General features: G+C 37.2%; 1 protein-coding gene and 1 long non-coding RNA gene across 2 annotated transcripts in view; one reads left to right on the top strand and one right to left on the bottom strand.

Moving 5' to 3' along the window:
• Positions 1-2,057: 2,057 nt before the first annotated feature.
• Positions 2,058-19,137, bottom strand: LOC309863846 (all-trans-retinol dehydrogenase [NAD(+)] ADH4-like). The gene is made up of 9 exons (XM_082729084.1): positions 18,945-19,137; positions 17,980-18,081; positions 16,772-16,913; positions 15,303-15,390; positions 12,706-12,937; positions 8,665-8,925; positions 5,752-5,887; positions 5,192-5,330; positions 2,058-2,808 (listed from the first exon to the last, which is right to left on the bottom strand). The coding sequence occupies exons 1-9, from the start codon at positions 18,960-18,962 to the stop codon at positions 2,784-2,786; spliced, it is 1,143 nt and encodes a 380-aa protein (XP_082585210.1). The 5' UTR covers positions 18,963-19,137; the 3' UTR covers positions 2,058-2,783.
• LOC309863853 overlaps positions 2,815-26,135 on the top strand; it is a 199,793-nt gene continuing 176,472 nt past the window's right edge. Inside the window, exon 1 of the long non-coding RNA XR_014311293.1 lies at positions 2,815-3,021. This is a non-coding gene — a long non-coding RNA (uncharacterized lncRNA). The remainder of the gene's footprint in view (positions 3,022-26,135) is intronic.

The raw sequence follows: 26,135 nt of genomic DNA, 5'->3' as shown, positions 1-26,135 counted from the left end.
GTGACATTTACAATTGAAGAGAGAATGTGAGAGCCCTTAGGAGAAACGGATAATTGTCAGTAGCTTGCAATTTATTTTTATGTCTTTAAAGTGCAGTTTTTAGGGGTTCAGTTAAGCGTCTTGATTTAGGGGCTCTTGATTTCAGCTCAGGGCATGATCCTAAGGGTCCTGGTATAGAGCCCACATCAGTCTCCCCCCTCCGTGAGGCATCTGCTTGTCTTCCTCTCCCTCTGCCCCCTTCCTGCCCTCAGTCTCTCTTTGTCTCTGTCAAACAAATAAATAAGTCTTTTAAAAAAATGAAGTGCAATTTTTAAATGGAACTTTTCTGCACATTGCCAAATGTGTTACTGGTGTGTGATTTTGGTTTCTGGAGTATCATACAGATTTGGCATTCGTTTCTCATTTAAGAAAGAGATGTTTGGGGGACTTAGGCATTAGGTCCCCCAATTATATTGTCGATTTCTTATCTACAGGAAACTATATTGTGGAATTATATTGTACTGTAGAATTATATTGTAATTTCATACACTAGGAGTTTCAGCTGGGTGCATGGATGAGAAAAAAGGTCTCTGCTGCCAAAGGAATGAGCAAAGTTCAGCTTTAAACCTCATACACATCACTCTGGGTTTTCACTGATTATGTAAGTCATTTTAACAGACTAGTGAAGAATAATGAAGTTGTTTTTTTTTTTTTTTTTTTTTTTTTCCAAGTCACAGAATCAAAATTGGAAAATTAGAAGTTGGATAGAGTCAGGGGCCACTGACTGCAGGAGTGATTGCAGAGATAGAGGGAGAGAAGGGAGAGGGAGAGGAAAACAACGTGGCATAAAAATTCTCATAGTGACCATTCTGAGTTATTAGGATGGGGTTTGTGAACTTCTGCTTAGTAAAAAAAGCAGCATGTAGAAAATGTTTTGGAAAAATATCACTCAGAAGAAATATCATTCTAACATAAACCAGATACTTGTGAGGATAAACTTTGTCAAGCACCATGTGTTTTTTGAGTGCGTCTAACAGAGGCACGTATTCAAAGACTGTCCTGCCTTGAAGAAGTTTACAAACATGCACTTGAAAGGGCCTGTATGAGAATTTGGATAAAGACATTAAGAACCTAAGGCGGTCAGGGAGGGAAAACATCTCTGTGGCTGCCAAAAGCTTGAAAAGGTGGTGGGCCTCAAGGGAGGCTGGAGAAGGCTTGAGGAGAGGAGGTGAGGGGCTGAGGGGACAGACATACCTGACACAGGGAATAGCCTGGGACAGGACAGCCAGCCTCCTGTTGGGCACATCCTGCTTCCCAGGATGCCAACAAAGCAAGCATTTACACACAGATGAACTGGCTTCCATTTCTAAGGAAAGAGACTCTGCAGTAAGCAGAAATACTAGTTTCTGCTTTGAGATATTATCACCCTCCTCTGCCAGAGCTTCTGAGAAGTTTATTTTCCCTCAGAATTCAACATGTAGTAAACATTTAAAAATAAAACTAGCTGGTTTCAGGAGTTATTCTAAGCTGATAGCTAGTGTTTGTTACTGTGATCCAAATATCATGATATTATTATCTCTTATTCTTAAACTGTCCATTGTAGCGTCTATGAGGATTGTTTAAAAATACTCATTTTACTTTTCATATAAATCTTTTTTATTTTTAATTTTTCCCCTCCTTTCCCACTAAAGCCTATGTGAATCTTAGTCTGTTATATCTTGTAACTTTTTACTTACTGTTATATCTTGTAACTTTTTACTTACTGTGTTACTTTATTATAGGTACTTTTCTCTTTGGCTGGAAAAATACTTAATGCAAATTACAGATTGTTAAACTCCAAAGTTCTAAACATTATATGTTGTCATGATTATCAAAGGTGAAAGGGGCAATTAATAAAGATAGAAATTGGAGAGTATAGATGTGTTTTTTCTTTTCAAAAATCTTCATTTTTTATACACCTATACTCATTTATATACCTTCTGATATCCCACTACTTGTAATTATAGTTCATAGCAGTAAAGTAGGGCTGAGAGAATAGAAAATACCAGATGTTAAAAAGGAAATTACTTAACAACTTATTAAAGATGAGCTTGCAGTTTATTGAAACCCAGAAATTATGTAATAGCATTTTATATACATGACATGTTTTAAGATATATGTATCTTATGTACACATCTATAATAGTAATTTTTTCTAGTAAGAATTATTTTATTATGGAAAATTTTAACATAAACAAAGTAGAGAGAACAGTGTAAGGAAACCCCATATATTTATCACCCATCCTAAAAAATTATAAACATATAGCCAATCTAGCTTTAGTTATCACTCTTCATTCTTCACTCCCACCTCTGCAGAACTAGTTTTATTTATTTATTTTTTAAAAGACTTTATTTATTTATTTGACAGAGAGAGACACAGCAAGAGAGGGAGCACAAGTAACGGGAGAAACAGGCTTCCCGCCAAGCAGGAAACTGAATGTGGGGCTCAATCCCAGAACCCCGGGATCATGACCTGAGCCGAAGGCAGACTCTTAATGACTGAGCCACCCAGGCGCCCCTGCAGAACTAGTTTTAAACAATTCTCATAATTCTCTTCATAAACATCAGTTATCATACTTACTAAATAGGAAATATTAACATGCTTTATGGATACAGATACTATGATGTTTATAACTATTTGATGTTAAATAGTTATATAGCTACAAATAGTTGTTTAGATTCGTGGCAATGTTTGTTTCCTTATACAAATCAACTGGAGCCATTCAGAATCAGTCAGGTAGATTTCCAGATTGTTCCTGCGCATCTTCAGAAGGTCAGGACTATTCGAATGCTGTGAAAAATAAGACAATTGTTGGCATAATTTTTTATGGTAAATTTAACCAAAACCCACAAATAATTTTTGTATTTTTTAAGAGATTTTATTTATTTGACAGAGATTGAGAGAGAGCACAAGCAAGGAGAATGATAGGCAGAGGGAGAGGGAAAAATAGGGAGCCCGATCAGCCTTGATCCCAGGACCCTGGGATCATGACCTGAGCAAAAGGTAGCTGCCCAACTGACTGAGCCACCCAGGTGCCCCAATTTTTGTATTTTTCTTTCAACATTTGGTTCAGTCTTTCTTTATAGACAATCTATAAAGGAAAGAAATTAATACATTATCCCTAATTTCTTTTATCTTGCCATTCATGGAATTAATAATACTTTGTACATGGTGCTATTAAGCTGGGAAAAGTTGGGGACCCTCACGTGACCCTGGGTGAAGTCTGTGCTGCCCATTGTTGCTACAGAGTAGAACATGCTCTGGTTGTACTGGGGTTTTCATCTTGGAACAGTCACTGCTTGGTGTGCTGGGATGATGCTTTCTGAGAATCTAAATATTCTTACTCCTGGATAATTCCTTCAACAAGAAGCAAAGAAGTGGATAAAGCCTTAAGGACAGAGACTTCCTTATGTTCCACCTTACTGCTGGAGCTGTCGAATCCCTGGCTTTAGCAGGTTGCCATGCATGATGTTTTCTTCACCCAGAGACTGGAACTACATCTGTCTACCTGTGGAGGGAGAACCCCTGTGTCCTTGCCTCACCATGAGTCAGGGTCACTGCACCTTAAAAGACCAGCTGGGTGTTGCATTCCCTCTACTTCCTTGCTTCTGTACCCATATGCTAACTTCTATCCTCTGCCTTCTCCACTGTCACTTTTCCTTCAGTGTGGGCAGTAATGTGGTCTTCCCAGTGAACCAGAGGGGAAGTAGGAGGCCTCATTCAGGTATCTAGCCCTCAGCCTAGCATTCTTCCACCGATTATCAGGCCTGCTTTAAGAGTATGGGAGACTTTCCCAGCTATTAATAAAGTAATTCACCATTTTCCATTTGGCTCCCACTCAGCATTCCTTGTGTGTTATATTCTGTAACATAACTCTAGGGGGAAAAGGGATGGTGGTGGAGGAGATGAGAGTTTTATAGTCTGAGGCCCCAAACTCCACCCTAACTCCCAACATAAGGGCTGTTCCTTATGGGGTTATTGAGAATGTGCGAGATATTGCAGGATTTATACACTAAGTTATCTTATATAGCTTAAATAATGGTTCTTTTTTCTTTCTTTTATTGAACTTTTTTTTAATAAAGATTTTACTCATTCAAGAGAGAAAGAGCATAGAGGGAGAGTGAGGGGGAAGAGCACATTCCCTGCTGAGCAGGGAACCCAATGTGGGACTTGATCCCAGGACTCTGGGACCATGACCTGAGCCAAAGGCAGGGTCTCAGCTGTCTGAGGCAACCTGGTGCCCCTATTGAGCTTCTATTGGATATGTTGTAGGTAATATGTTTGCAAATTAGATAATTCATGTCAGTAGAAATAGTTTCTCAGGTTTCTTTCCCAGGAAAGAAACTGGATCCTCATGTCATGGACCTATTTTCTACTTTTGCAACATTTATTTTCTGCTTCACACTCATGTCATTTAACTTTAGGTTCCCCTGACTTTCATTTTGTGATATCTTCTTTTTTTGTTGCTTTTTTGGTCCTGCATCTCCTCTGTGAAACTGTTCCTGGTGTTTCCCCCTTTGTTTCTAGTTACCAAACTGTGCTTGATCATTTTAACCAAAATTAATCATCCTAAGATCTCCTGCTCCCCAGTTGCTACAAGTCCCCCAGTTGGGACATTTCTATAAATCAGTTCTCAGGGTCTGTGCCAGAGGAGCACAATATAGCTAAAACTGTGGATCAGAATGTATCTTATAGGAGACCAGGGACAAAGCAAGAGGGAGTAGAGTTGGGGCACCCTTTAAGTTTCTTTAAATGAGCCGCCCACTGCTCACATGTCCATGGTTTTTACCTGGTTCTGATTATGAAGGGCCTGGAGTGGGCATTTTTTGTTAATTGCAGAACATAATTAGGCGAAACCCAGGGCAATATTATACTGTGAAAACCTTTCTTTCTAGAGAGCAGCCCCAACTGAGTTAATAGTTGTTTGTGAGAAGGAAAATATTTATCAGTTTATATCACCATTCTATGTTGGAATAGTGTATGACAGTGTATATTATGGAAATAGAGCAGGAAGCTTATCTTTTTTCCAGAGGCCACTATTTAATCTTTTAAGCACATCTAGTATGTGTGATGATGTGGAAGATGTCAGAAAAGACAAACTGGTTAGTTCTTAACATAAAATAGTCATCGTAAAGTTTTTTCAAACCACTTATTCCTCTGTTTGTTAATTTACCTTTTGCCTTGGTTCATTAGTTCAAATGCCTCATTGATTTTGTCAAAAGGCAGGGTGTGAGTCACCAATATATCCAGATCAATTTTCTTCTTCTTGTAGTCAGTAACCAGCTTTGGGATAGAATCAATGCTTTTCCAACCTGTAATTTGGCCAAAATGCCAATTAAAGACATGGTATTTGACAGGAGTTAGTTTAATCAGTTTGTTGAATGAATGAAATTACTAGGTTGCTTCTTTAATTTTCTACACTTGTATTTTTTTTTTAAAGTTTTTCTTAATAAGAAATGTTAAAATTAGTTCCTATTTCTAGATAAGGAATTATCTCAGTTTTTCTTCTGTGTTGGTTCACTTTAATGCAAATTGAATTTCAGTCTGCAAATTGTAGTTATCCATATATACAAAATATTTACTTTCAAATAATTCCTAGAATAACTTTTATGCAGTCTCTAGATGTATTATTAGGCATTCAGTATTTAAACAATTTTCCTTTCCATTCAATAATCTTCATTATAAGAATTTGTGTACCGCTATGGAGAAAATTAAGAGAGGAAAGAAACTGACCACCAAAGCATGTTCCATTTACGGTACGGCCCATTATTAGCTCCACTGGAGATATCATCAGTCCTCTCATTTCAGAGTCTACTCCAATGAAAGTACATGACCCCCAACCTGCTGTTGTACTGTCCAGGGCTGCTCTCTGGAAGTTAAACAAAAAGGATTAGCTGAGTAAGTAGAAAAAAATAGAACACAAACTCTAGAGTAGGTATGTAAAATACTTGAGGGAAAATTTATACAACTCTGCATATAAGACAAGATTATTAAAGCTAAGGAGGTTACGGTATTGTTGATTGATACTTGAAGCTGCACTGTTCAGTTTCAGATAGAACATTCATTAAAAATTTGAACTTCATCAAAAAAGATATTAAAAAGAAACAGAGCTTAATAATTTCTTCTATTTAATACCATAGTTGGGCTGAACCTGGACTTTAGATCATTGCATATCAAGAAAAAAACATATGTGAAGTTAAGAAAGAACTCTAGAAGATGTATATTATAAATTCTAATCAAGTTTTCTGTGATCTGCTGTGGGTATGTACTAAAACGTGCAATTTCAGAGACATAAAAACACAATCCTTGCAGTCCTGAGGAGAGGATGAATAAGTATTTACTAGAACCTAGGAAGTGAGGTACACACTGTAAACTTAGTATATCTCAATAGAATAGATTAAAAAAATGCTATTTAAAGCAGAGAGAAAAACAGTTAAACAGAATCTGACATTGGCTGCTGCTCATAAAACATTTCATCTGCTTCCCTACATTTTTTAACTCTCATAGTTAGGTGGAGTTATATCACTAACTCTGGGCCATGGGCTGTGAGCAGAAGTGATGTGTTACCTCATAGACAAAACAGGAAAGCTGGTGTGCGACCTGCCAGCTGTCCATTCTCCTGCTGTAACAACCAAGATGACCTCATGTTGAGACTGTGAAAGCGAAAATTGTGAACTTGATTAAGCCTTGATTGCTGAGTCACTGCAAGGAAGGCAGTGGTCCAGGGGAGTGGCACTGATCTTCCCATGACAGAGAAAACCATATTATGGTAACTTATTGGAAGTTTGGGGTTAATATAAAAATGCCAAGGATTAAAAATATAAAGAAATTTAAGAAATATATAAACTTGTTGATGGCCATTCCACAAGAAGCTATATGGTAAATAGATGAACATTTAAATCTTTTGAGACTAATCTTAAAGAGGAAAAGTGTGAACTTTGTTTTATGTCCTTTGCCATACTCCGTGCTCAACTTAATTCTGACTTGTTGGGGCAATTTTTACTTTTACAAAAGTCTCAATAGGAAGTATAGCTTTTTCCATCACTGATCACTGTATAAAAGAAGCAATTAAAAAAAAGATTTTAGGGGCGCCTGGGTGGCTCAGTGGGTTAAGCCGCTGCCTTCAGCTCAGGTCATGATCTCAGGGTCCTGGGATCGAGCCCCACATCGGGCTCTTTGCTCAGCAGGGAGCCTGCTTCCCTTCCTCTCTCTCTGCCTGCCTCTCTGCCTACTTGTGATCTCCGTCATTTATAAAGTGTAGCCAGTATTGACAATTTCTGTACTGGAAAAATAAGGTCAATAGGCTGAATTTCAGTGTTTGAAAAAATTTTGAGCTGTGGAAAGTGGAGGAGTGGATGTAACATGTTGTAAGTTGCAGATGCCAAGGATAATTTAAAAAGCAGGGTCTGAAGCATTGAACACAGTACATTAAGGAACCCTTAATGCATGCATTTTCAGTAACAGCTAATATTTATTGAGTGCTTATTACCTGCCAGGTAATAATGTAACTTTAAGCAGTTACATTAAGCAGTGAAACCATCCTGAGAGGAGAGAGGCAGGAAGGGAGCCTGATGCTTCCCGAAGCTCCTCCTCCACTCCATTCTCTTCTGGAGAATGTGTGAGTTGGATAAGAACCGAGGGGAAGAACTGCAGGGAAGCCTGCTACTGGGAGGTTAAAGTACAGAATTCTATTTTCTATAACCTCCCCAGAGGAGGGTTTTGGGAGCCTTCACTGAGTGAAGTCGTAAATAAAATGGTATCCTGCCATAGTTAATCACAGAGCTCACTCATGAAATAAGAAGAATTCATGGGCAGATAATTAGTTGATAAACTGGTCATTTCATAAAACAAAGCAAAACCCTACTTAGCGTCTTTGAGCAAATAAATAGGCATCAAGTGAACCTTCATTGGAGAGTGAGGCTGGGCAGTCTGGCAAGCTAACTTTTCCATGTGTTATCTCTGTGGTTGGCTCTTTACCCCACTTTCTAGAGTAGAATAAACAGGGCTGGCTTTGTGGGTCTCCAGCTGTGCAGTCACTTAGGGTCCTATGCCTAGATAGGCCTGCCAATTATGTAGGTTGTCCAGAGAGAAGAAATCTGAATGATACGGAATTGTAGTGTTTAGGAAAAAAAAAAAAAATCCACTTTTCAATTTTGCAGTGTGTGTGTATTTAATATATTGAATATACTTGAAAATTTCAGATTTATGATGTGAACCTAATTTTGTAGATTGCTAACCTTTGAACTCTCTGCTTTTAGGTGGGTGTGGAATACCTCCAGCTGTTAGGGGTAATATTGTGTCAGCCTATCTTCTTCCCTTCTCTAAATCTGCCTTTTTTGTTTTTTTCTTTCTCATTTCTCATAGGCACAATTCTCTTAAGATTTTCATTTCTAAATTTTCTCTTTTTACTGAATTTCATGTGGAAGGATATACAGAAATATTAATATCTTACTAAGTAAATATTAATATTTATTAGTTAAATATTAGTAATAATACACACAATCTAATATTATTAATAAATATTGTCTATATAAATATATTATATATTGTAAATATAAAATAACTATTCAGTATAAACATATTGCCAATGTTTATTAATGTTAACAAATACAAATTATTATATACTATTATAAAAAATATACATACCATGGTTTCAGGTCCACCTGCACAGTCAAGGGCAAAATCGACACCTCCACCGGTCATTTCAATGATGACCTCCTGGATGGGTTTATCTAGGTTTCTAGGATTGAGGCAGTCAGTGGCTCCAAGGGCTTTGGCCTTCGTAAACTTCTCACTGTTGATGTCAATAGCTATGATTCTGGAAGCTCCTGCTACTTTACAACCCATTATAGCAGAAAGACCAACTCCTCCTAGGCCAAAGACAGCACAAGTAGAACCAGGGGTGACCTGCAGGCAGGAAAATAATAAAATAATTAAAAAAAAAAAAAAGATTTTACTTACTTGACAGAGAGAGACACAGTGAAAGAGGGAACACAAGCAGGAGGAGTGGGAGAGGGAGAAGCAGGCTTCCCTCGCAGCAGGGAGCCCAATGAGGGTCCGATCTCAGGACTCTGGGATCATGACCTGAGCCAAAGGCAGATGCCTAAGACTGAGCCATCGAGCCACCCCTATAAAAGGAAGTAGCCTTTATTTATTTATTTTTTTTCTTTTTTGTTTAAGGAAGAGAGTGAGCTGGGGACAGAAACATAAAAATAAAAGACTGCCTGTCATAGAACAAGATGATAGAGCTAATGGGGGAAATCTCCCAATATGAAAATGGATGGGTCATTGGCTAAATATGGGCAATCATTTGAATGCCATTAGAATTATCAGCTCATGAGAAGCAAACCCAAGTGAAAATAAGCTGCTTGTTTCCTCTTTCCTTTAACTGTTATCAGAACAAAATTTTAAAACCCACATATTTTAAAGGGTTTATTGTTTTCCTTTTTCAATAGATCATAATTAATTTATATTTTTAATTCTTATTTGGTCATATTAGTGTTATACTTGGTTTTGAATGAGCACAGATATTTCTCTATATGTAAATTAGCTCCCATCCCAAATCATCAGTTGATTTAAATGGAATGAAATCTAGATATCTTTGCATCACACTGAAGGGTTTTTAGAGCTGACCTGCAGACATCTAGCTTCCTCTCTGTGGTAGTTCCATTGCTACAACACAGCACACTGTTGCCAATCCCTTTCTCTGTCCTCAGTTCATGCTGTTTCCTCTGCCTGATGCACTCCTCATCATCGTATTTCCTCCCTTTAAAATGTGACCTATACTTCTAGGCCTAACTTAAGTGACACTCTCCCTATGAAACTTCTCTTGGTTCTTCAATCAGGAATTAGTGTCCACCTTTTTTGCTTTTTTTATGTTGTATTTATAATCTGCCTTAGTTGATTGATTTTGTATTTGTGTGTTTCTTCAAAAGACTAAGTTCTTTGAAGGCTTATTATTTTCCACATTGCTATTCAGGGTATTCTGTATGTCGTGTCTTTAATAAATCTTTGTTGCCTTGAATTACATAAAAACAGAATATACAAGATGATAAGGAAAGTTGCTGTGACTGAGATGTGTTATTCTGTAGAATGGTATAACTGTAAAAAAAATACTACACAGAGATAATATTTTCTAATGATGATGGGAAACTGTTAGAATTAAATCATAAACAAAAGGGAAAGAGGAATCTGCCCACAGGGAATAGTGATACATTCTAAATTGAAAACAAAATTGTTAATGAATGGAGAGAATGAGTATCTCTTACTTTAATTTATGCATGATATTAGGCATGCATACACTGACTTTTATTACTCAGGGTGAAATAAAACATTTTTTTACAAGTACTCAGAATATTTTCTATGTACACAATGTACTATTTAATATTGTGGTATGTGTTCACTATAGTCCTAAATATATTTCTCTAGAGACCATGTTCAAAAGTTTGCCTCTGTCATTGAGAGTAGAAAGGCAATGTTGTACACAGTGGTTGTACACAGCTCACAACCATATAATTAGAATATACTGTATTAATTGTGTTAAACAACTGAATGGCTGTGTGTAGAAGTGCCTTTGATTGCAGTAGGGGAAAGGGTTACATAAAGTATCCCTCTCCCCATTTGAGGATAGGACTATACATAGTGGATGATTATCTATTCGTAGACAACACTGTTACAGGACACTTTAATGCTTCCAAAGATCTCTGTGACATGTGGTTAATTTGGCAGTAAAGGATGTGAGCAAATTAAAAAGAATTAGGAGTCCTGGTCATCCTGGATGCAGGTTATACAATAATTATACAAAGTTGTTTCATGACTTTTTTTCCCGGAAGTATATTAAACTTTATTAAAGCTCTTGCCTTTTGGCTAGAATCAGTGATATTTATTCTCTTAATTTGTTACTATCAGATTCATTTCTCTTCTATTCCCTAAGCCTCCTATGAAGTGGTTTAAGTGTTCCTCAACAGTGAGAAGAGCAGGACGTGAAATTTACATCAACTTTGATTGGTTTTTAAAGAAAACTGTAGCTGAATCATTAGTGTTAATATCCCTGAAGAAAGACTAGAGTAATAGAAGGTGATAGTCTGCATGGACTCCAGGAAAGGGGGAAGGGTGGCCCAAAGAGCAATAATGCTTCCAGTGCCTTCTAGAGGAGAATATGCCTTGACTGCCATGGTTAACATGTGCTTTTAAGTCCACTCAATTAACGATACCCTTCCTCTAGGAGCCTTCAGATTGTAGTCTGACTTCTCATACAATTTTTAAATTTTTAATACTAATAGCCAAAAGTAGCATTCCTGTCTGCTTGAGTAATTCTCAGTGAGAAGTCTTATCTAGATATTCTGGCTGTTAGATCAGCTTTTTATATTGGTTAGGCTGAGTTTAATTCCTTGACACTTACACAACTCCAGGTAGCCTGATAAAAAGGAATATTTGGATTTTAAAGCTGAGGATCAAGCCTTATCAAGGTGTTTAAAGGGTCGCATAAGAGCCTGGCTTCATTCATTCATTGAAAAATTATCCAGTTCCTACTGTGGGCCAGGCGCGGGGCTAGGCTCTGGAGATATCACAATGAACGAGAGAGTTCTTGCCTTCAAGGACGAAATAGTCTGATAAGAAGGAGAAATAAATTGAAAATTTCTCCAGAGTGTATTAAGAAGGAAGATGGGGATAAACACAGATACTTTGGGGGAACTTGGCAGGGACACTCAATGCATGCCTAAGAGGCTGGAGGGTTTCTGGTAGGAAGTTAAAAAAAAAAAATGGAATCAACCAGAAGAGGTGGGGAGCTTTCCATAGAGTGTTGGTGGGAACTAGGTATGGAAATCCCAGGGGCCACAGTGACTGGAGCCCAGAGACTGAGGGTCAGCCTTGAGGAATAGTGAACCTGCGAAGGAAGAATTAGGGAGAATCACTAGCTCGCTGACAGAAAAGTGGAGTAATGAAAGGGGAATGAAATCTTCACATTTGTTGTTTAGAAAGACCACTCTGGTTGCATTTTGCAGTTTGAACTCAAGGGATGAAGGCTGATGTGAAAGAGGCTTCAATAAGGGGGTTGTTTGAGGCATCCAAGTGATACTGACATCTGTCCAGTTCTCATTGAACGGTTTTGTGAAAGCTTCTAGATTCTAACATGGGCTTCCAGGGATGCATCTTGCCACCCTCAGGGCTGCCTCCTGAGAAACTCCGTTGGAGCCATAAAGGGACAGGATGAGAAGCGGAGATGAACTACAAATTGGAGGGAGAGAAATCTGCAAGATCAGGGGGAAAGCAGGGGTGACTGTATGGGTGGGGTTTCTGTAGTTTCTCTTGCTTCTTGACTGGGTCTGCTGTTCCAAGATGAGCATTTATATTCAGGGGACATATTTAAGCATGCAGTGTTTAAGGTAGGGATGGTCTGTAATCTAACGTATCAGTGTAGGAAAAGAGATTAACATGAACCAGGTGCCAACTCTATGCCTGCTGCTGGGCCAGATGTCTTATATATGTAATATAATTTAATTATCTCCAAAACCATTTGTAGTAGATGTTATTGCAGAGAGTAGGAGTAGAGAAGTTAAATAACTTGCCTAACACCACAGAGGTGATAAATGACAGAGCTAGGGCTTAAAGAATAACTAGCTGCTTTATCACCCTGTCTCCTGGTAAAATCCTGTTTCATGCAACCTGGTGATGAAACACTCTTACCTTGGCTGTGTTGATTGCAGCTCCATAGCCAGTTGAAAACCCACATCCAAACAGACAAACTCTCTCTAAATTTGCATCATCATCGATTTTGGCAAGATTTATATCTGATACTACAGTGTACTGAGCGAAGGTACTGGTCCCCATGAAATGGTAAATCGGTTTTCCTTTGCAGGTGAACCTGCTGGTTTTGTCTTGCATTAGTTCTTGATCAATAAGGGGATTTTTGTCAAGACTAGAAAATTAAAAAAAAAAAAAAGATATAAAAAGAGAAAGTAAATGGACCATTGACTACAATCCTGAAAAAAATGTTAGGTGTCATATTTTTGTTTTGACAATTTTATGAGATAGAAAAATTGAGAAAATGACTTGAGACTTTTCCTGTAAATATATAGTCAGAAGCAGTCCAAAGACAATAATGATAATAAACTTTTTACTGAATACTTTTTATGTGCCAGAAACTCTCTTAGGGATTTGTATGCATTAATTCTTAAACAAATTTTGTTATGGAAAACTCAACTGTATATAAAAGTAGAAAGACTGGTGTGTTGAATGTCTGTGCAACCGTATCCCAGTTTCAGAATTTACCATCTCAGGGCTGATGGTCTGGTGTCTGTTACCATGCCCCGCCACTGGCTCCAGCACTGACCCTTCCCCAGCACCTACCCTCCCCCATGGGATGTTTTGTTTTTTTTTGTTTGGTTTTTTAAAGATTTTATTTATTTTATTTGACAGACAGAGATTACAAGTAGGCAGAGAGGCAGGCAGAGAGAGAGGAGGAAGCAGGTTCCCTGCTGAGCAGAAAGCCCAATATGGGCTCGATCCCAGGACCCTGGGATCATGACCTGAGCCTAAGGCAGAGGCTTTAAGCCACTGAGCCACCCAGGCGCCCCCATGGGATGGTTTTGAAGTAAACCTCACACATTAATAACTTCATTTGTAAATATTTTAGTATGTATCTCAAAAGGATTCTTTTAGTTTTAATATGTATCTCAAAAGGATTCTTTTAGGTTGACATATTGCATTTCCTTGATATGATTAAATCTCTTTTAATCGATAGGTTCTCACCTCCCTCCTTTTTCTTCTTTTTTTCCTTTGCAATTTGTTTACTGAAGAAATAGTCATTTGTCCTGTACAGTTTTCCTCATTCTGAAGTGTTCTGATTACATTCCTATTAATTCCTCTTAATTACGTTCCTATTAATTAAAACCTGAATTAATTAAATTATTAAATAAGTAAATTTATTAATTAAATAAAATAAATAAATTTAAATAAAAAATACTAAAACCCAATTGGGTTTTATACATTTTCCATCCCTGTATTTCCTCTAAACTAGTATTTTCAGTCTAATTGGCTGATTTAATTAAGGTTTTATATTTTGTAGGACTATTTCAGAGGTGGTGTTGTGTATCTTCATCTGGAGACAAATATTACCTTGTTATCTCTCTTTTTTGTGGTGTTAGGAAGAATTGATGGTCATTGCCAAAATCTGTTATTTCTTTAAATTTTGCAAAAGGGTATATTAATTCTTTAAATATCTAAACAACCCTGCAAAGTAAACATTATTATTATTCCCATTTTATAGATGAGGAAATTGAGGCACGGTATTAGATGTAAGAGTAGTACAGTTTAGCTTCTGAAATAACTAGCTTTATTTGGCATTAAGGACAAATAGAGTTTTCTGCATGTAGTCTCATTAAAGAATAAGGCGATGAAGGTTTTGAACTCTGGAGTCAGACCATGTTCGAAATCTAGCTCAGAACTTATATCTGTAGGCCTTGGAATAAATTATTTTAGTGCACCTCATTTTATTATTTTCTCATTTCCTATAGAAGTAGCTACTATTTTGAGTTTATTTATTTATTTGAGAGAGAGAGAACAGTGCGAATGGGGAGAGGGAGAAGGAGAGAAGCAGGTAGAGTCTGATGTGGGGCTTGATCTCACCACCCTGAGATCTAGAGCTGAGCTGAAATCAGGAGTCAGAGGCTTAAGGGACTGAGCCCCTGTGTATTGTACTGTTTTGTATATGATATCTTACTAAATATATTTGTCAGCAACTTGCTTTGTTCTGTTAACATTATGTATGTGAAATTATTCTATGTTGTTGTATGTGGCTCAAGTTTAACCCTTTCCATTGTTGTATAGTTTTCCATTGTGTTACTCCAGAGCAATTTGTTAATCCATTCTCCTATTGGTGGACATTGGGCTATTTTTTTTTTTTAAGATTTTATTTATTTGACAGAGAGAGAGAAATCACAAGTAGGCAGAGAGGCAGGCAGAGAGAGAGAGGGGAGCCCCATGGAGCAGAGAGCCCGATGTGGGGCTCGATTCCAGGACCCTGGGATCATGACCCGAGCCAGAGGCAGAGGCTTTAACCCACTGAGCCACCCAGGCACCCGGACATTGGGCTATTTTTAAGTGCTGTTATAAACAGTGTTGCAGCGAACATTTTAGCACATATTTCTTTGGGTAATTTTGCAACAATTTCTTATATACACCCAGGCCTAGAATTGGTGGGTAGAAACTTCAGGTATTGCCAATATACTTCCCCATATATTTATATCAATTTATAGTTTTACTAACCAGAGTATAGAGCTTACCTGAGTTTTGTACAGAAATTTGTGAGTGGACTCAGACAGAACTTGCATTTTCTACATTGAGGCATATAGAGTGGAATTACTTTGTCACCTGGAAAGAAAGACCATATGCTGGATGGTGCCTAAGATACAGCTTCTAAAAAGTTTCTACCAGAAGAGTTAGTAGAAAACACCATTCTTTATGATACACATTTTATGTTCAGCAGGAAGTGTAAATGGGGATGGTGTTTTGTTGCTTTATAAGATTGCTGATTCTTCCAAGCATTGCATAACTGTCTTTTTAACTTTTCCTTTTTCCTTTTTTTTTTGGTTACTGGGCATGTAAGCAAGAAATCTGCATTGATACCGCTAGCTACGGTGTCCTGTCTGAGACTCTGCTGTCATTGCAACTCTCTGCATCATAACTCTTACTATTATTTTTATTTTTTACATTTCTGAGCATCCAGTAGGGAACAGAGTATCCTCATATAATAGGAGAGGTTGACAACAACATGCTGGATATGGAGATTAAACTTGATGTCATTGCCGCGTGTCATCGTTTAGTTCACTCTCACATTCTGTATCTTTCTGCCTTTTACTCTATTTCAATTTGATAATGGCTTCTATCCCCTGATGACCATTTAGTATGGACTAGGCACCTTTTAACTGCTTTGCATACTATCTCATTTAATTCTCAGACAATCTTTGAGATGGGTACCTTTTTTCTCCACTTCACAAAACAGAAATCTGCTGTGTCATAGAAAAGTGACTTCACTGGTGGAGGTCACACATCCAGTAAATGGCTCAGTAAACGGCAGAGCTGGAACTACATTCTCCAGACTAATTGACAGATACAAAACTTACAGGAGCGGTTTATTTCTCTGATCTTATTTGGCATGGAATCTAAAACACTTCTAGGTTTGGAGCATTCTCATTAAAGGAGGAAAGAATGATATGGGTCCTCCTACATGACAAGTATATAGCCCATATTCCAATATTTTGTGAATATGTTATAAAATGTGAAGTAAATGATTTCAGCCATTGCCATACTTCATTTACATACTATTTTTATGTTACAAAGTTTCAAAAAGACACATAAGCTGACATGGGCATATATAATATTTCTCACTTAAGCTAACTGTAAATACTCATTCTTTAAATTCTTTATGATATTAAACTATTTTTGTTTTATTTAGAAGAGGCTGTCATGAATTTTCATTTGTGCCCCACTTTGTGGCTTTGCTTCATAGCACAGTTTCTTGATGCTATATGTAAATAAAGTGACCATATTTTCCAGACTTTATTAGTTCTGATATCACATATTCTGTCTCCTTGTTAGACTGTGGTAGATTGCATGTCTTACTTAGTTTGTCTTTGGAAGATATGGTTCCCCTATAAACATAGAGATCAATTATAACATGCAAAACCAGGACTCTTTCAGTTCTCAAGCTATCTGGACATTTCCATTGAATCGGAGACAGGAAAGAACATACCTGGTTTGAAGTTGGTCACTCCTGGCCCCACACTTTCCACAATTCCGGCACCCTCATGGCCAAGGATCACTGGAAGAAGGCCATCTTTAAATTTAGGATTGATAGGATGGGCATCAGTATGGCACAGGGCAGTGGCGATTATCTACAAGGCAATCATAGACTTGAGTCCTGTTTCTGTCATATCACTGGAGTTGTTAGGAGGGTAGTTTTAGGTCCAATGTCACCCTGAAACTTTACAACATTCCTGGAGCTCAGTAAAAGAATTACATTTTGGAAAAAAAAAAAAAAAAGAACAATTAAAAATATCAGCATATAGTCTTTTCTTCTAAATCTTTGTTTTCTAACTTTCATGGCCCCTGGAAAATTAGGCGAAGAGATGGAATTGGCAGTTAGTGTCTCCAGGAGAGGAGAAATCAAAGGTAAAAGAGAAAAGCTGAACAGAATCTTTTAGAAGAGGGAGTGTAGGGAACACAGGTTCCTAGGGCTTGTGCAAATTTTGTTGAAATTTTATGAAGTGAAATAGAAATAATACAATTTTTATAATTCAAAGTTATAGCAGATAAAGGATTGTCTCAGTCACCAACATACCCCTTACTCTTCAAGATTCTCTTGGTGAGGCTATCCTATTCATTCTCATGTATAAACCTGTCTTGTAGTGGTCCGGAGGTAAAAATGGAAGCCAGGCCAGCTGTGGCGAAAATGGAGAAGTTCTGCCACCTTTTGATCTGTGATCTCTGCCTCCTTGGGATGGTCTCTTTTCCCTGCTTACCCATACTTCCCCCTTTGCGCCCCCAGGTCTCTTTTACTGCCCTGGGCAGCACTTCAGGTCTTTCCTCTATTTTGTTTTGGAGCCAGTCCCCCCCCCTCCCATTTTTCTTTTAATAACACTTTCCAATAACTGGCAACTGGAAACTAAAAGAAAATCTACCTGATTCTCGTCTGAAGTGAATTCCTTGGTCTAATTCTTAGGGCTAATGATTAATATAAAGATAGTTCAAATAAATGTTAAACCTGTTATCAGTAACAACTGGTAATTAGTAATTTGCACCTCCTGGGATAATGTGTATTTTTATCTGGACCTAAAGACTGTAGTTCTGCTGAAGGTGAAACTCCAGGTACTCTCAGTCATGCCACGCAGGCTTGACCTGAAGAAGGCAAGTCTGCACTTAGTGCCTCGTCTGTACGGGCTATGAAAAATCCCCACTTACTTGCACACGAACTTCATGAGCCTTGGGGGGAGCTACCTCAACCTCTTCTATGCAAAGAGGCTTGCCTGTTTCCCAGGCAACGGCTGCTTTGCATTTAATAACCTGAGAAAGAGGGAGGAAGGGGAAATTAATCACATAAATAACAGATAAGCCTTAAACTAGCATTAATCAAGATTGTATTTAAAAATTTAAGTATGGCATTGAAGGAAAGTGGAAAGAAACAAACCTATAATCCTCTATTGTAATGCTACTATTTTTGATTTTGGTATGCTTTTCCCAGTCTTTGACACATGAATCCATAATTTTTGGTAGTTATACAATTTTAGAATTATATTTTTAAATATCATTAGTCTTATTGCAGATGCAATATATATTAATTATGGGAAGTTTCAAAATACAAATAAAAATAAAAGAAACAAAATCCATCTGGAATTTTATGACTCATTTTATGATTTTGATGTAAATATTTTCAGTATCTCTATATGGGATCTTTTGTAATACTTTTGTATTATAAAATACTTTTGTAATACTTTTATATTAATATAAAATATGAGAAACTAATACAAAATACTTTCATAATACTTTTGTAATAATATGAAAACGTAATACTTCATAATCTACATTTTCTACTTATTAATACACTATTTTCCATATTCTTTTATTTCTAACAGATGCAAATTCTATTGTGTTATTGTAGCATAGGTACTCAAATTCCTCTTTTTTTGACCTTTATAAGTAATATTTAATTGAACACTCTTGTATTAAGCATTTTGGCAAATCCACAGTAATTTCCTTAAATTCCTAGCACGAGTTCACTCATATCCTTTTGATCAGCTTTAAATAGCTGCTTTCTGAGAGTAATCCTAAAGGAAATTTGTTTTAGTAAACTTATAAAGAGACAACAATAACAAAAAACCCAACCACACAAACCAAGAATCAAATAAAGAAACAGTATATTTGCTTACTTTGCCCTTGGTGCCCATTTTCCTTTGGCAAACTAGGCTTGGAAGTTTCTTTCTGATTTAAGAAGCTCTTCCACGTCTGTTCAGTGTGTTCTGTGTCCTGTAATGACCTGTCTTTGAATAAATACCATTACTGCCTTTTATTATCCAATCACTTTCTCGTTTATGGCTTTGACACATAGCTCTGCCCATTTCTCATGTGATTTGTGTTATCATATTTCAGCTGCCAATTACCACTGCTCCCAGCCCTTATTTGAAGAGTTTATGTTTCCCTCCCTCCCCGTCTTTCTTTCTTTCTCTTTCTTCCTTTCTCTCTGTTTTCTTTTCTTAGGGCTAATGGTTAATATAAAGATAGTTCAAATAAATGTTAAACCTGTTATCTTTTAAACGCTGATAAGTGCAGCCACTTTTCTTTTCTTTTCTTTTCTTTTCTTTCCTTTTCCTCCCTCTCTCTCTCTTTCTTTCTTTCCTTCTTTCTTTCTCTCTTTCTTTCAAGATTTTATTTATTTATTTGACAGAGAAGGACGGTGAGAGAGGCAACACAAGCAGGGGGAATGGCAGAGGAAGAAGCAGACTTTCTGCTGAGCAAGGAGCCCTATACTCTCTTGGAATCATGACCTGAGCTGAAGGTAGATGCTTAACAGCTGAGGCACCCAGGAGGCCCAGATGTTTATTTTTTTTCCCTTTAATTGAAAAATAAAAGATAATAGAGAAAAGATTTTTAACCTTACACAGATGAGTTAACATATAAAGTAAAGGATGTTTCTACTGCCCTAGACCTTCTCCTTCACAAACCTAATCATTTCCTTATAGTTTATGGTTCTCTACATGGTAAGTTTTACCCATTAAAACCTTAATATGAAGGAGTCATAGTGTATGTGTTCTTTTGTCTTTTTTTTTCCTCTCAACTCCAATTTGTGAGATACATCCACATTAATCTGTTTTATCACCTATTTTCCTTTTTGCTTTTTTTTTCCTTATGATTAATCAGTGGTTACATAAAAATCCTTTTAAAAAATCATTTATTTATTTACATAAAAATCCTTTTAAAGTATTCTGTTGTACATGTGCATAAGTTTCCTTGGGGGAAAATATATGATTAATGTGCAACCAGTACACAATATTATGGGATTATTAAGGTGATGCCAACTGTTAAAACATTGAAATTTTTGTTCATTTGCTAAAAAAAACCACTACCCCAAATTCTCAGATTTCCTTTTAACTCTGTGGTGGCTCTGGGAGCCCTGTTCAGTCACTGCTAAGGAGCTACTCTCTTGCTCCTCCAGATGTGTGAGCTCATCATGCAGCCCCCAGAGGTTCTGCGTCTCTGATGGTATGTAGCAGGGTAGTCTCTGGACCCCGGTAGGGAAATCCCTAGTGCCCTTCAGACATCCTGGGGCTATGACCTATGGTGCTGTGGGCCATAGATCCCTTGAATCATACTTCGGAAACTGAACATTGGTTGTTAAGTACTTTGACTAGGAGTGGAATTGCTGAGTCTTCAACTTTGATAGATAAGATCAAAGAGTTTTACAAAGTGGCTGCACTTATTAGTGTTGTTGCTGATAAGAGTTTCCATTGCTCCATATCCTTGCCTATGCTTGGAATGGTGGACTTTAAAACTTTTGATAATCTGTGGTTGTGAATGGTATATGTGTTTGAAATTTGTTTTTAAATTTGTATTTCTCATTCATTTTTCTTTTTTTTAATTCAAGATTTTATTTAAATTCAAGTTAGTTCACATATAGTGTATTATTATTTTCAAGGGTAGAATTTACTGATTCACCAGTTGCCTATAACACCCAGTGCTCATTACATCAAGTGCCCTCCTTAATACCCATTACCCAGTTACTCCCCCACCTCCCCTCCAGCAACCCAGTTTTTTCCCTATATTTAAGAGTCTCTTATGGTTGGCCTCCTCTCTGTCTTTATCTTACTTTATTTTCCCTTCTGTTCCCCATGTTCATCTTTTTTGTTTCTTAAATTCCATATATGAGGGAAATCATATGGTATTTGTCTTTCTGACTTATTTTGCTTAGCATAATATACTGTGTACTTCCATTCACATCATTGCAAATAGCAATTTCATTCTTTTTGATGGCTGAGTAATATTCCATTGTGTGTGTGTGTAGAAGCACATTGTATGTATATGTGTGTGTGTATACATATACACATATAATGTGTACATACACACGCATATGCACACATATATCACATCTTTATCCATTCATTGGTTGGTGGACATCTGGGCTCTTTCCATATTTTGGCTACTATTGATAATGCTGCTATAAACGTTGGGCTGCATGTGCCCCTTCAAATCACTATTTTTGTGTTCTTTGGATAAATACCTACTAGTGCAATTGTTGGGTCATGGGGTAATTCTATTTTTACCTTTTTGAGGAGCCTCCATACTGTTTCCAGAGTGGCTGCACCAGCTTGCATTTCCACCAAAAGTGTAAGAGGGACCCCCTTTCTCTGCTTCCTCACAAGCATTTGTTGTTTCTGTAAGTTGTTAATTTAAGCCATTCTGGCTGGTGTGAGGTGGTATCTCATTGTAGTTTTGATTTGTATTTCCTTGATGCTGAGTGACATTGAGCATTTTGTTCATGTGTCTGTTGGCCATTTGTATGTCTTCTTTGGAGAACTGTCTGTTCCAGCCCATTTCTTGACTGGATTATTTGGTTTTTGGGTGCTGAGTTTGGTAAGTTCTCTATAGATTTTGGATATTAGCCCTTTATCTGGTACATCATTTGCAAATATCTTCTCCCATTCCATAGATTGCCTTTTAGTTTTGTTGATTGTTTCCTTTGCTGTTCAGAAGTTTTGTCTTGATGATGTCTCAGTAGTTTGTTTTTGCTTTCATTTCCTTTGCCTCTGGAGACATGTCTAGTAAGAAGTTGCTGTGGCCAAGGTCAGAGTGGTTGCTGCCTGTGTTTTCCTGTAGGATTTTGATGGGTTCCTACCTCACATTTAGGTCTTTCATCAATTTTGAATTGATGGGTCTGATTTGTGACACAGTATGTTGCTCTAATCTAGAGAATGTTCCAAGTACACTCAAGAAGAATGTGAATTCTGCTGCTTTGGATGAAATGCTCTGAATATGTCTGTTATGTCCATCTGGTCAAGTAAGTCATTTAAAGCCCTTGTTTTGGGGGTACCTAGGTGGCTCAGTTGGTTAAGCATATGTCTTCAGCACAGATCATGATCCTAGGTTCCTGGGACGGAACCCCCACGTTGAGCTCCTTGCTCAGCAGAGAGCCTGCTTCTCCCTCTCCCTCTTGCTAGTGCTTTCTTTCTCTCTCTCGATCTCTCTCTCTCTAACATAAATAAATAAAATATTAAAAATAATAAAGCCCCTGTTTCCTTGTTGATCCCCTTAGATGATTTGTCCATTTCTGTAAGTGGGATGTTAATTTCCCTACTATCATGCATTATTATCAGTGAATTTCTTTGATTTTATTGTTGAGTGGTTTATAGATTTGACTGTGCCCAAGTTAAGGATATATATATATATAATTATTAGGTCTTCTAATTGTATAGATGCCTTCATTATGATATAGTGTGCTTCTTTATCTCTGTTACAGTCTTTGGCTTAAAATCTAGTTTGTCTGATAGAAGTATGGTTACTCTAGCTTTCTTAGTTTTTTTTTTTTTAACATTTTATTTATTTGAGAGAGAGAGAGAGAGAGAGTGAGAGCTTGAGCAGGGGGAGGGGCAGAGGGAGAAGCAGACTCCCTGCTAAGCAGGGAGCCCAGTGTGGGGCTTGATCCCAGGACATCGAGATCATGTCCTGAGCCAATTGCAGATGCTTAACTGACTGAGTCTCCCAGGCCCCCTTCCTCCAACTTTCTTTTGATGTCCATTAGCATGATAAATGGTTCCCTACCCCCTCACTTTCAATCTGGAGGTGTCTTTGGGTCTAAAATGAGTCTCTTGTAAGCAGCATGTCAGTGGGTCTTGTTTTTTTTTTTTTTTTTTTTAATCCAACCTGATACCATGTGTCTTTTGGTTGGGGTATTTATCCATTTACATTCAGAATAATTATTAAAAGATATGAATTTGGTGCTACTGTATTGCCTATAAAGTCACTGTTCTTATAGATTGCCTCTTGTCCTTTCCAGTTTTTGTTACCTTTAGTGTCTCTTTCGTGCTCAAAGATTCCCCTTTAGTATTTCTGGAAGAGCTGATTTAGTGTTCATGAATTCCTTTAGCTTTTGTTTGTCTTGGGAACTGTCTCTCCTTTTATTCTCAATAACAGCCTTGTTGGATAAAGTATTCTTGGCTGCACATTTTTCCCATTTAATACCTTGAATATATCATACCAGACCTTTCTGGCCTGCCAGCTCCCTGTGGACAGCTCTGTTGCTAACCTTATGGGTCTGCCCTTGTAGTTTAAGGATCTTTTGTCTATAGCTGCTTTCATCTGCTTTCAGAATTCTCTCTTTATCTTTGTATGGAAGTTTCACTATGACATGTTGTGTGTTGACCTGGATTTTGTTGATTTTGTGGGAGTTCTCTGTGCCTCTTGGACTTAAATGACTATTTCCTTCCCTAGATTAGGGAAATTCTCAGCTATAATTTGTTCAAATAAACCTTCTGACCCTTTATCCAACTCTTTTCTGGGACTTCTATGATATGGATATTATTTCTCTTTATGGAATCACTAGTTCCCTATGTCTATCTTTGTGATCTAATAGTTTCCTTTCCCTCTTCAACTTCATTATTTTCCATAATATTTTAAATATTTTATTTATTTGACACCCACACACACACAGAGAGAGAGAGAGAGAGAGAGAACACAAGCAGGGTGAGTGGGATAGGGAGAAGCAGGCTTCCCACTGAGCAGGGAGCCCGATGCAGGACTTGATTCCAGGACCCTGGGATATGACCTGGGCCAAAGGCGGATGCTTGATGACTGAGCCACCCAGGTGCCCTTCCATAATTTTATCTTTAATATCACCTCTTCTGTCCTCTGCTTCTTCAGTCCTTGTGCTTATATCCATTTGGTTTTGTGTCTTAGTTATAGAATTTTTTAAAATTTCAGCCTGACTAGTTTTTTAGGTCTTTTATTTTTGCAGCCAGAGTTTCTCTGGTGTCTTCTACACTTTTTTCAAGTCCATTTAGTAGTCTTAAGACTGTTGAACATGGAGTCTACTTGGGACTCTCCCTTTACTCCTCCCCTCTCCCCCTTCTCAAATAAATAAATAAATCTTAAAAAACAAAAACAATAAACAAACCCTACTGCTGCATCTCTGCCTACTAAATTCTAATTTATTCTTTTTTTTAAGGAATTAAAGAAAAATTTTAAGCTTTACATCCAATGCAGGTCTCAAACTTGTAACTCTGAGATAAAGAGTTTCATGTTTTACCAACTGAACCAGCCAGCTGCCCTTAAACTCTAATATATTAAGTCCATCTTCATGTACATATCTATCTTACCTTTTCCAGTTCTCCTTTTTGGGTGCAATCTTTTCCCTCTTTGAAGCTCCACAGCACTCATGTTTACATAGGTTGTACTGTTCACACATAGATAGCTATATGAAGCAAAAGTTATTCTGTCTTGTGTTCTGTTATTTTTATCCTTTCTGACACCTCATTTCCACCTCTAGCTTCCTTAATTGTAAAAATTTTATTTTACTTGCATTTCAAATCCTTCAGGGTATAGTTCAGAGACTGAAAAGTTCTCCATGCTTAATGAATGCTGATCAAATTTAATATTTACCTCAGTTGCACAGTAGCCATTAATGGACTTATTAGCCTTCTTTCTGCTTTTGTTTTTGTGTTGCACTTTGATGAGTTTCTTGGAAGATAGAGACTTTTATTTTTTTATAAATATCAAAAGAACCTTCTAAAAAGTGTTTTGAGAGGAAGCTGGAAAACAGATTTCAGAATGGTAAATCCCTGGGCTTTTGGATGTGAGGGCTGCTTCTAATTAAAAAAAAAAAAAAAAAAAAAAAAAGAAGGTCATGAATTTTTCTTGAGAGACTGGATTTACCTTTCTTGATCATTGATTTTTAGGGTTGTAGTTTTCAAGATTCTCAGTGTTGTATACATCTAAAAGTGTAATATCCCTCCCATTACATTTCTATATATAAATAATTTTAAGATAATAATTCATTAATCCCAACATGAATATCCAAATAGCTTATTTGGGACCTGTGATGGTCCAAACTGAATTCACTGTGTTTCTGCACAAAATAGATCTTTCTCTATTTCTAAACTACATATTTTCTTTATTTCCTGCATCTAATTCTACATTTCCTTCATTCTAAAGCACTTTTTGATAAGATAAAATTTCTTTTTCTTTTTCTTTCTTTCTTTCTTTCTTTCTTTTTTTTTTTTTTTTTACAGATTTTATTTATTTATTTGACAGAGAGAGATCACAAGTAGGCAGAAAGGCAGGCAGAGGGGAAGGGGGATGCAGGTCCCCCACTGAGCAGAGAGCCAGATGTGGGGCATAATCCCAGGACCCTGGGATCATGACCTGAGCTGAAGGCAGAGGTTCAACCCACTGAGCCACCCAGGCGCCCCCTAAGGTAAAATTTGTTGTACCAGTTGCTTCTTACCATCAATGGCATATCATTGTTTAATTGGTAGTATTTTTCTTTCCTTCTGGTATATAAAATTATGATGCATCTTAACATTGATGGCACTTTAGCTCTCATAAAATATAATAGTTGCAAAAACATGTGGATTATAACTCCTTAACTTTTCACCCATTTTGTTTCTACTCACATGACCTTTACTGTAATTCATTTCTTCAGTTTCTTTTTCTTATCGAGTTAAAATTCATTTAACATAAGATTCACCATTTTAACTTCGTAGGTGTACAATTTAATCACTGAATATATTCACAATATTATGGAACCGTCACTAATACTAATTCCAGAATATTTCTGCCACCCCCAAAAGAAACCCCATTCTTTCTAATCCCCCCCTCTGCCTATTTTCTGCAACCACTAATCTACCTTCTGTCTGTATGGATTTGCCTATCTGAGACATTTCATTTAAATGGAATCATACATATATGCAAATATACATACATATACAACCTCATGTGCTTGGCTTCTTTGATTTTCTGTAACACTTCCAAGGTTCTCCTGTGCTGTAGCATGTATCAGTGCTTCATTCCTTTTTATTGCCAAACAATATTCTTTTGTATGGGTATACCACAGTTTGTTTACCATTTTTCAA

This window comes from Mustela nivalis (genome assembly GCF_964662115.1).
Source record: "Mustela nivalis genome assembly, chromosome: 4".
Classification (NCBI taxonomy): Eukaryota; Metazoa; Chordata; class Mammalia; order Carnivora; family Mustelidae; genus Mustela; species Mustela nivalis.
The sequence above is the reverse complement of the archived record's forward strand: the minus strand, read 5'-3'. Positions and strand labels throughout refer to the sequence as shown.

Bases quoted from the DNA above. Each gene is read 5' to 3' on its own strand.
- LOC309863846 (XM_082729084.1), bottom strand. The intron at 5,888-8,664 runs GTATGTATATTT...TTTAACTTCCAG, and splicing joins CAGGTGGACCTGAAACCATG to AGAGCAGCCCTGGACAGTAC. The intron at 5,331-5,751 runs GTCAGTTTCTTT...GCCAAATTACAG, and splicing joins AAATGGAACATGCTTTGGTG to GTTGGAAAAGCATTGATTCT.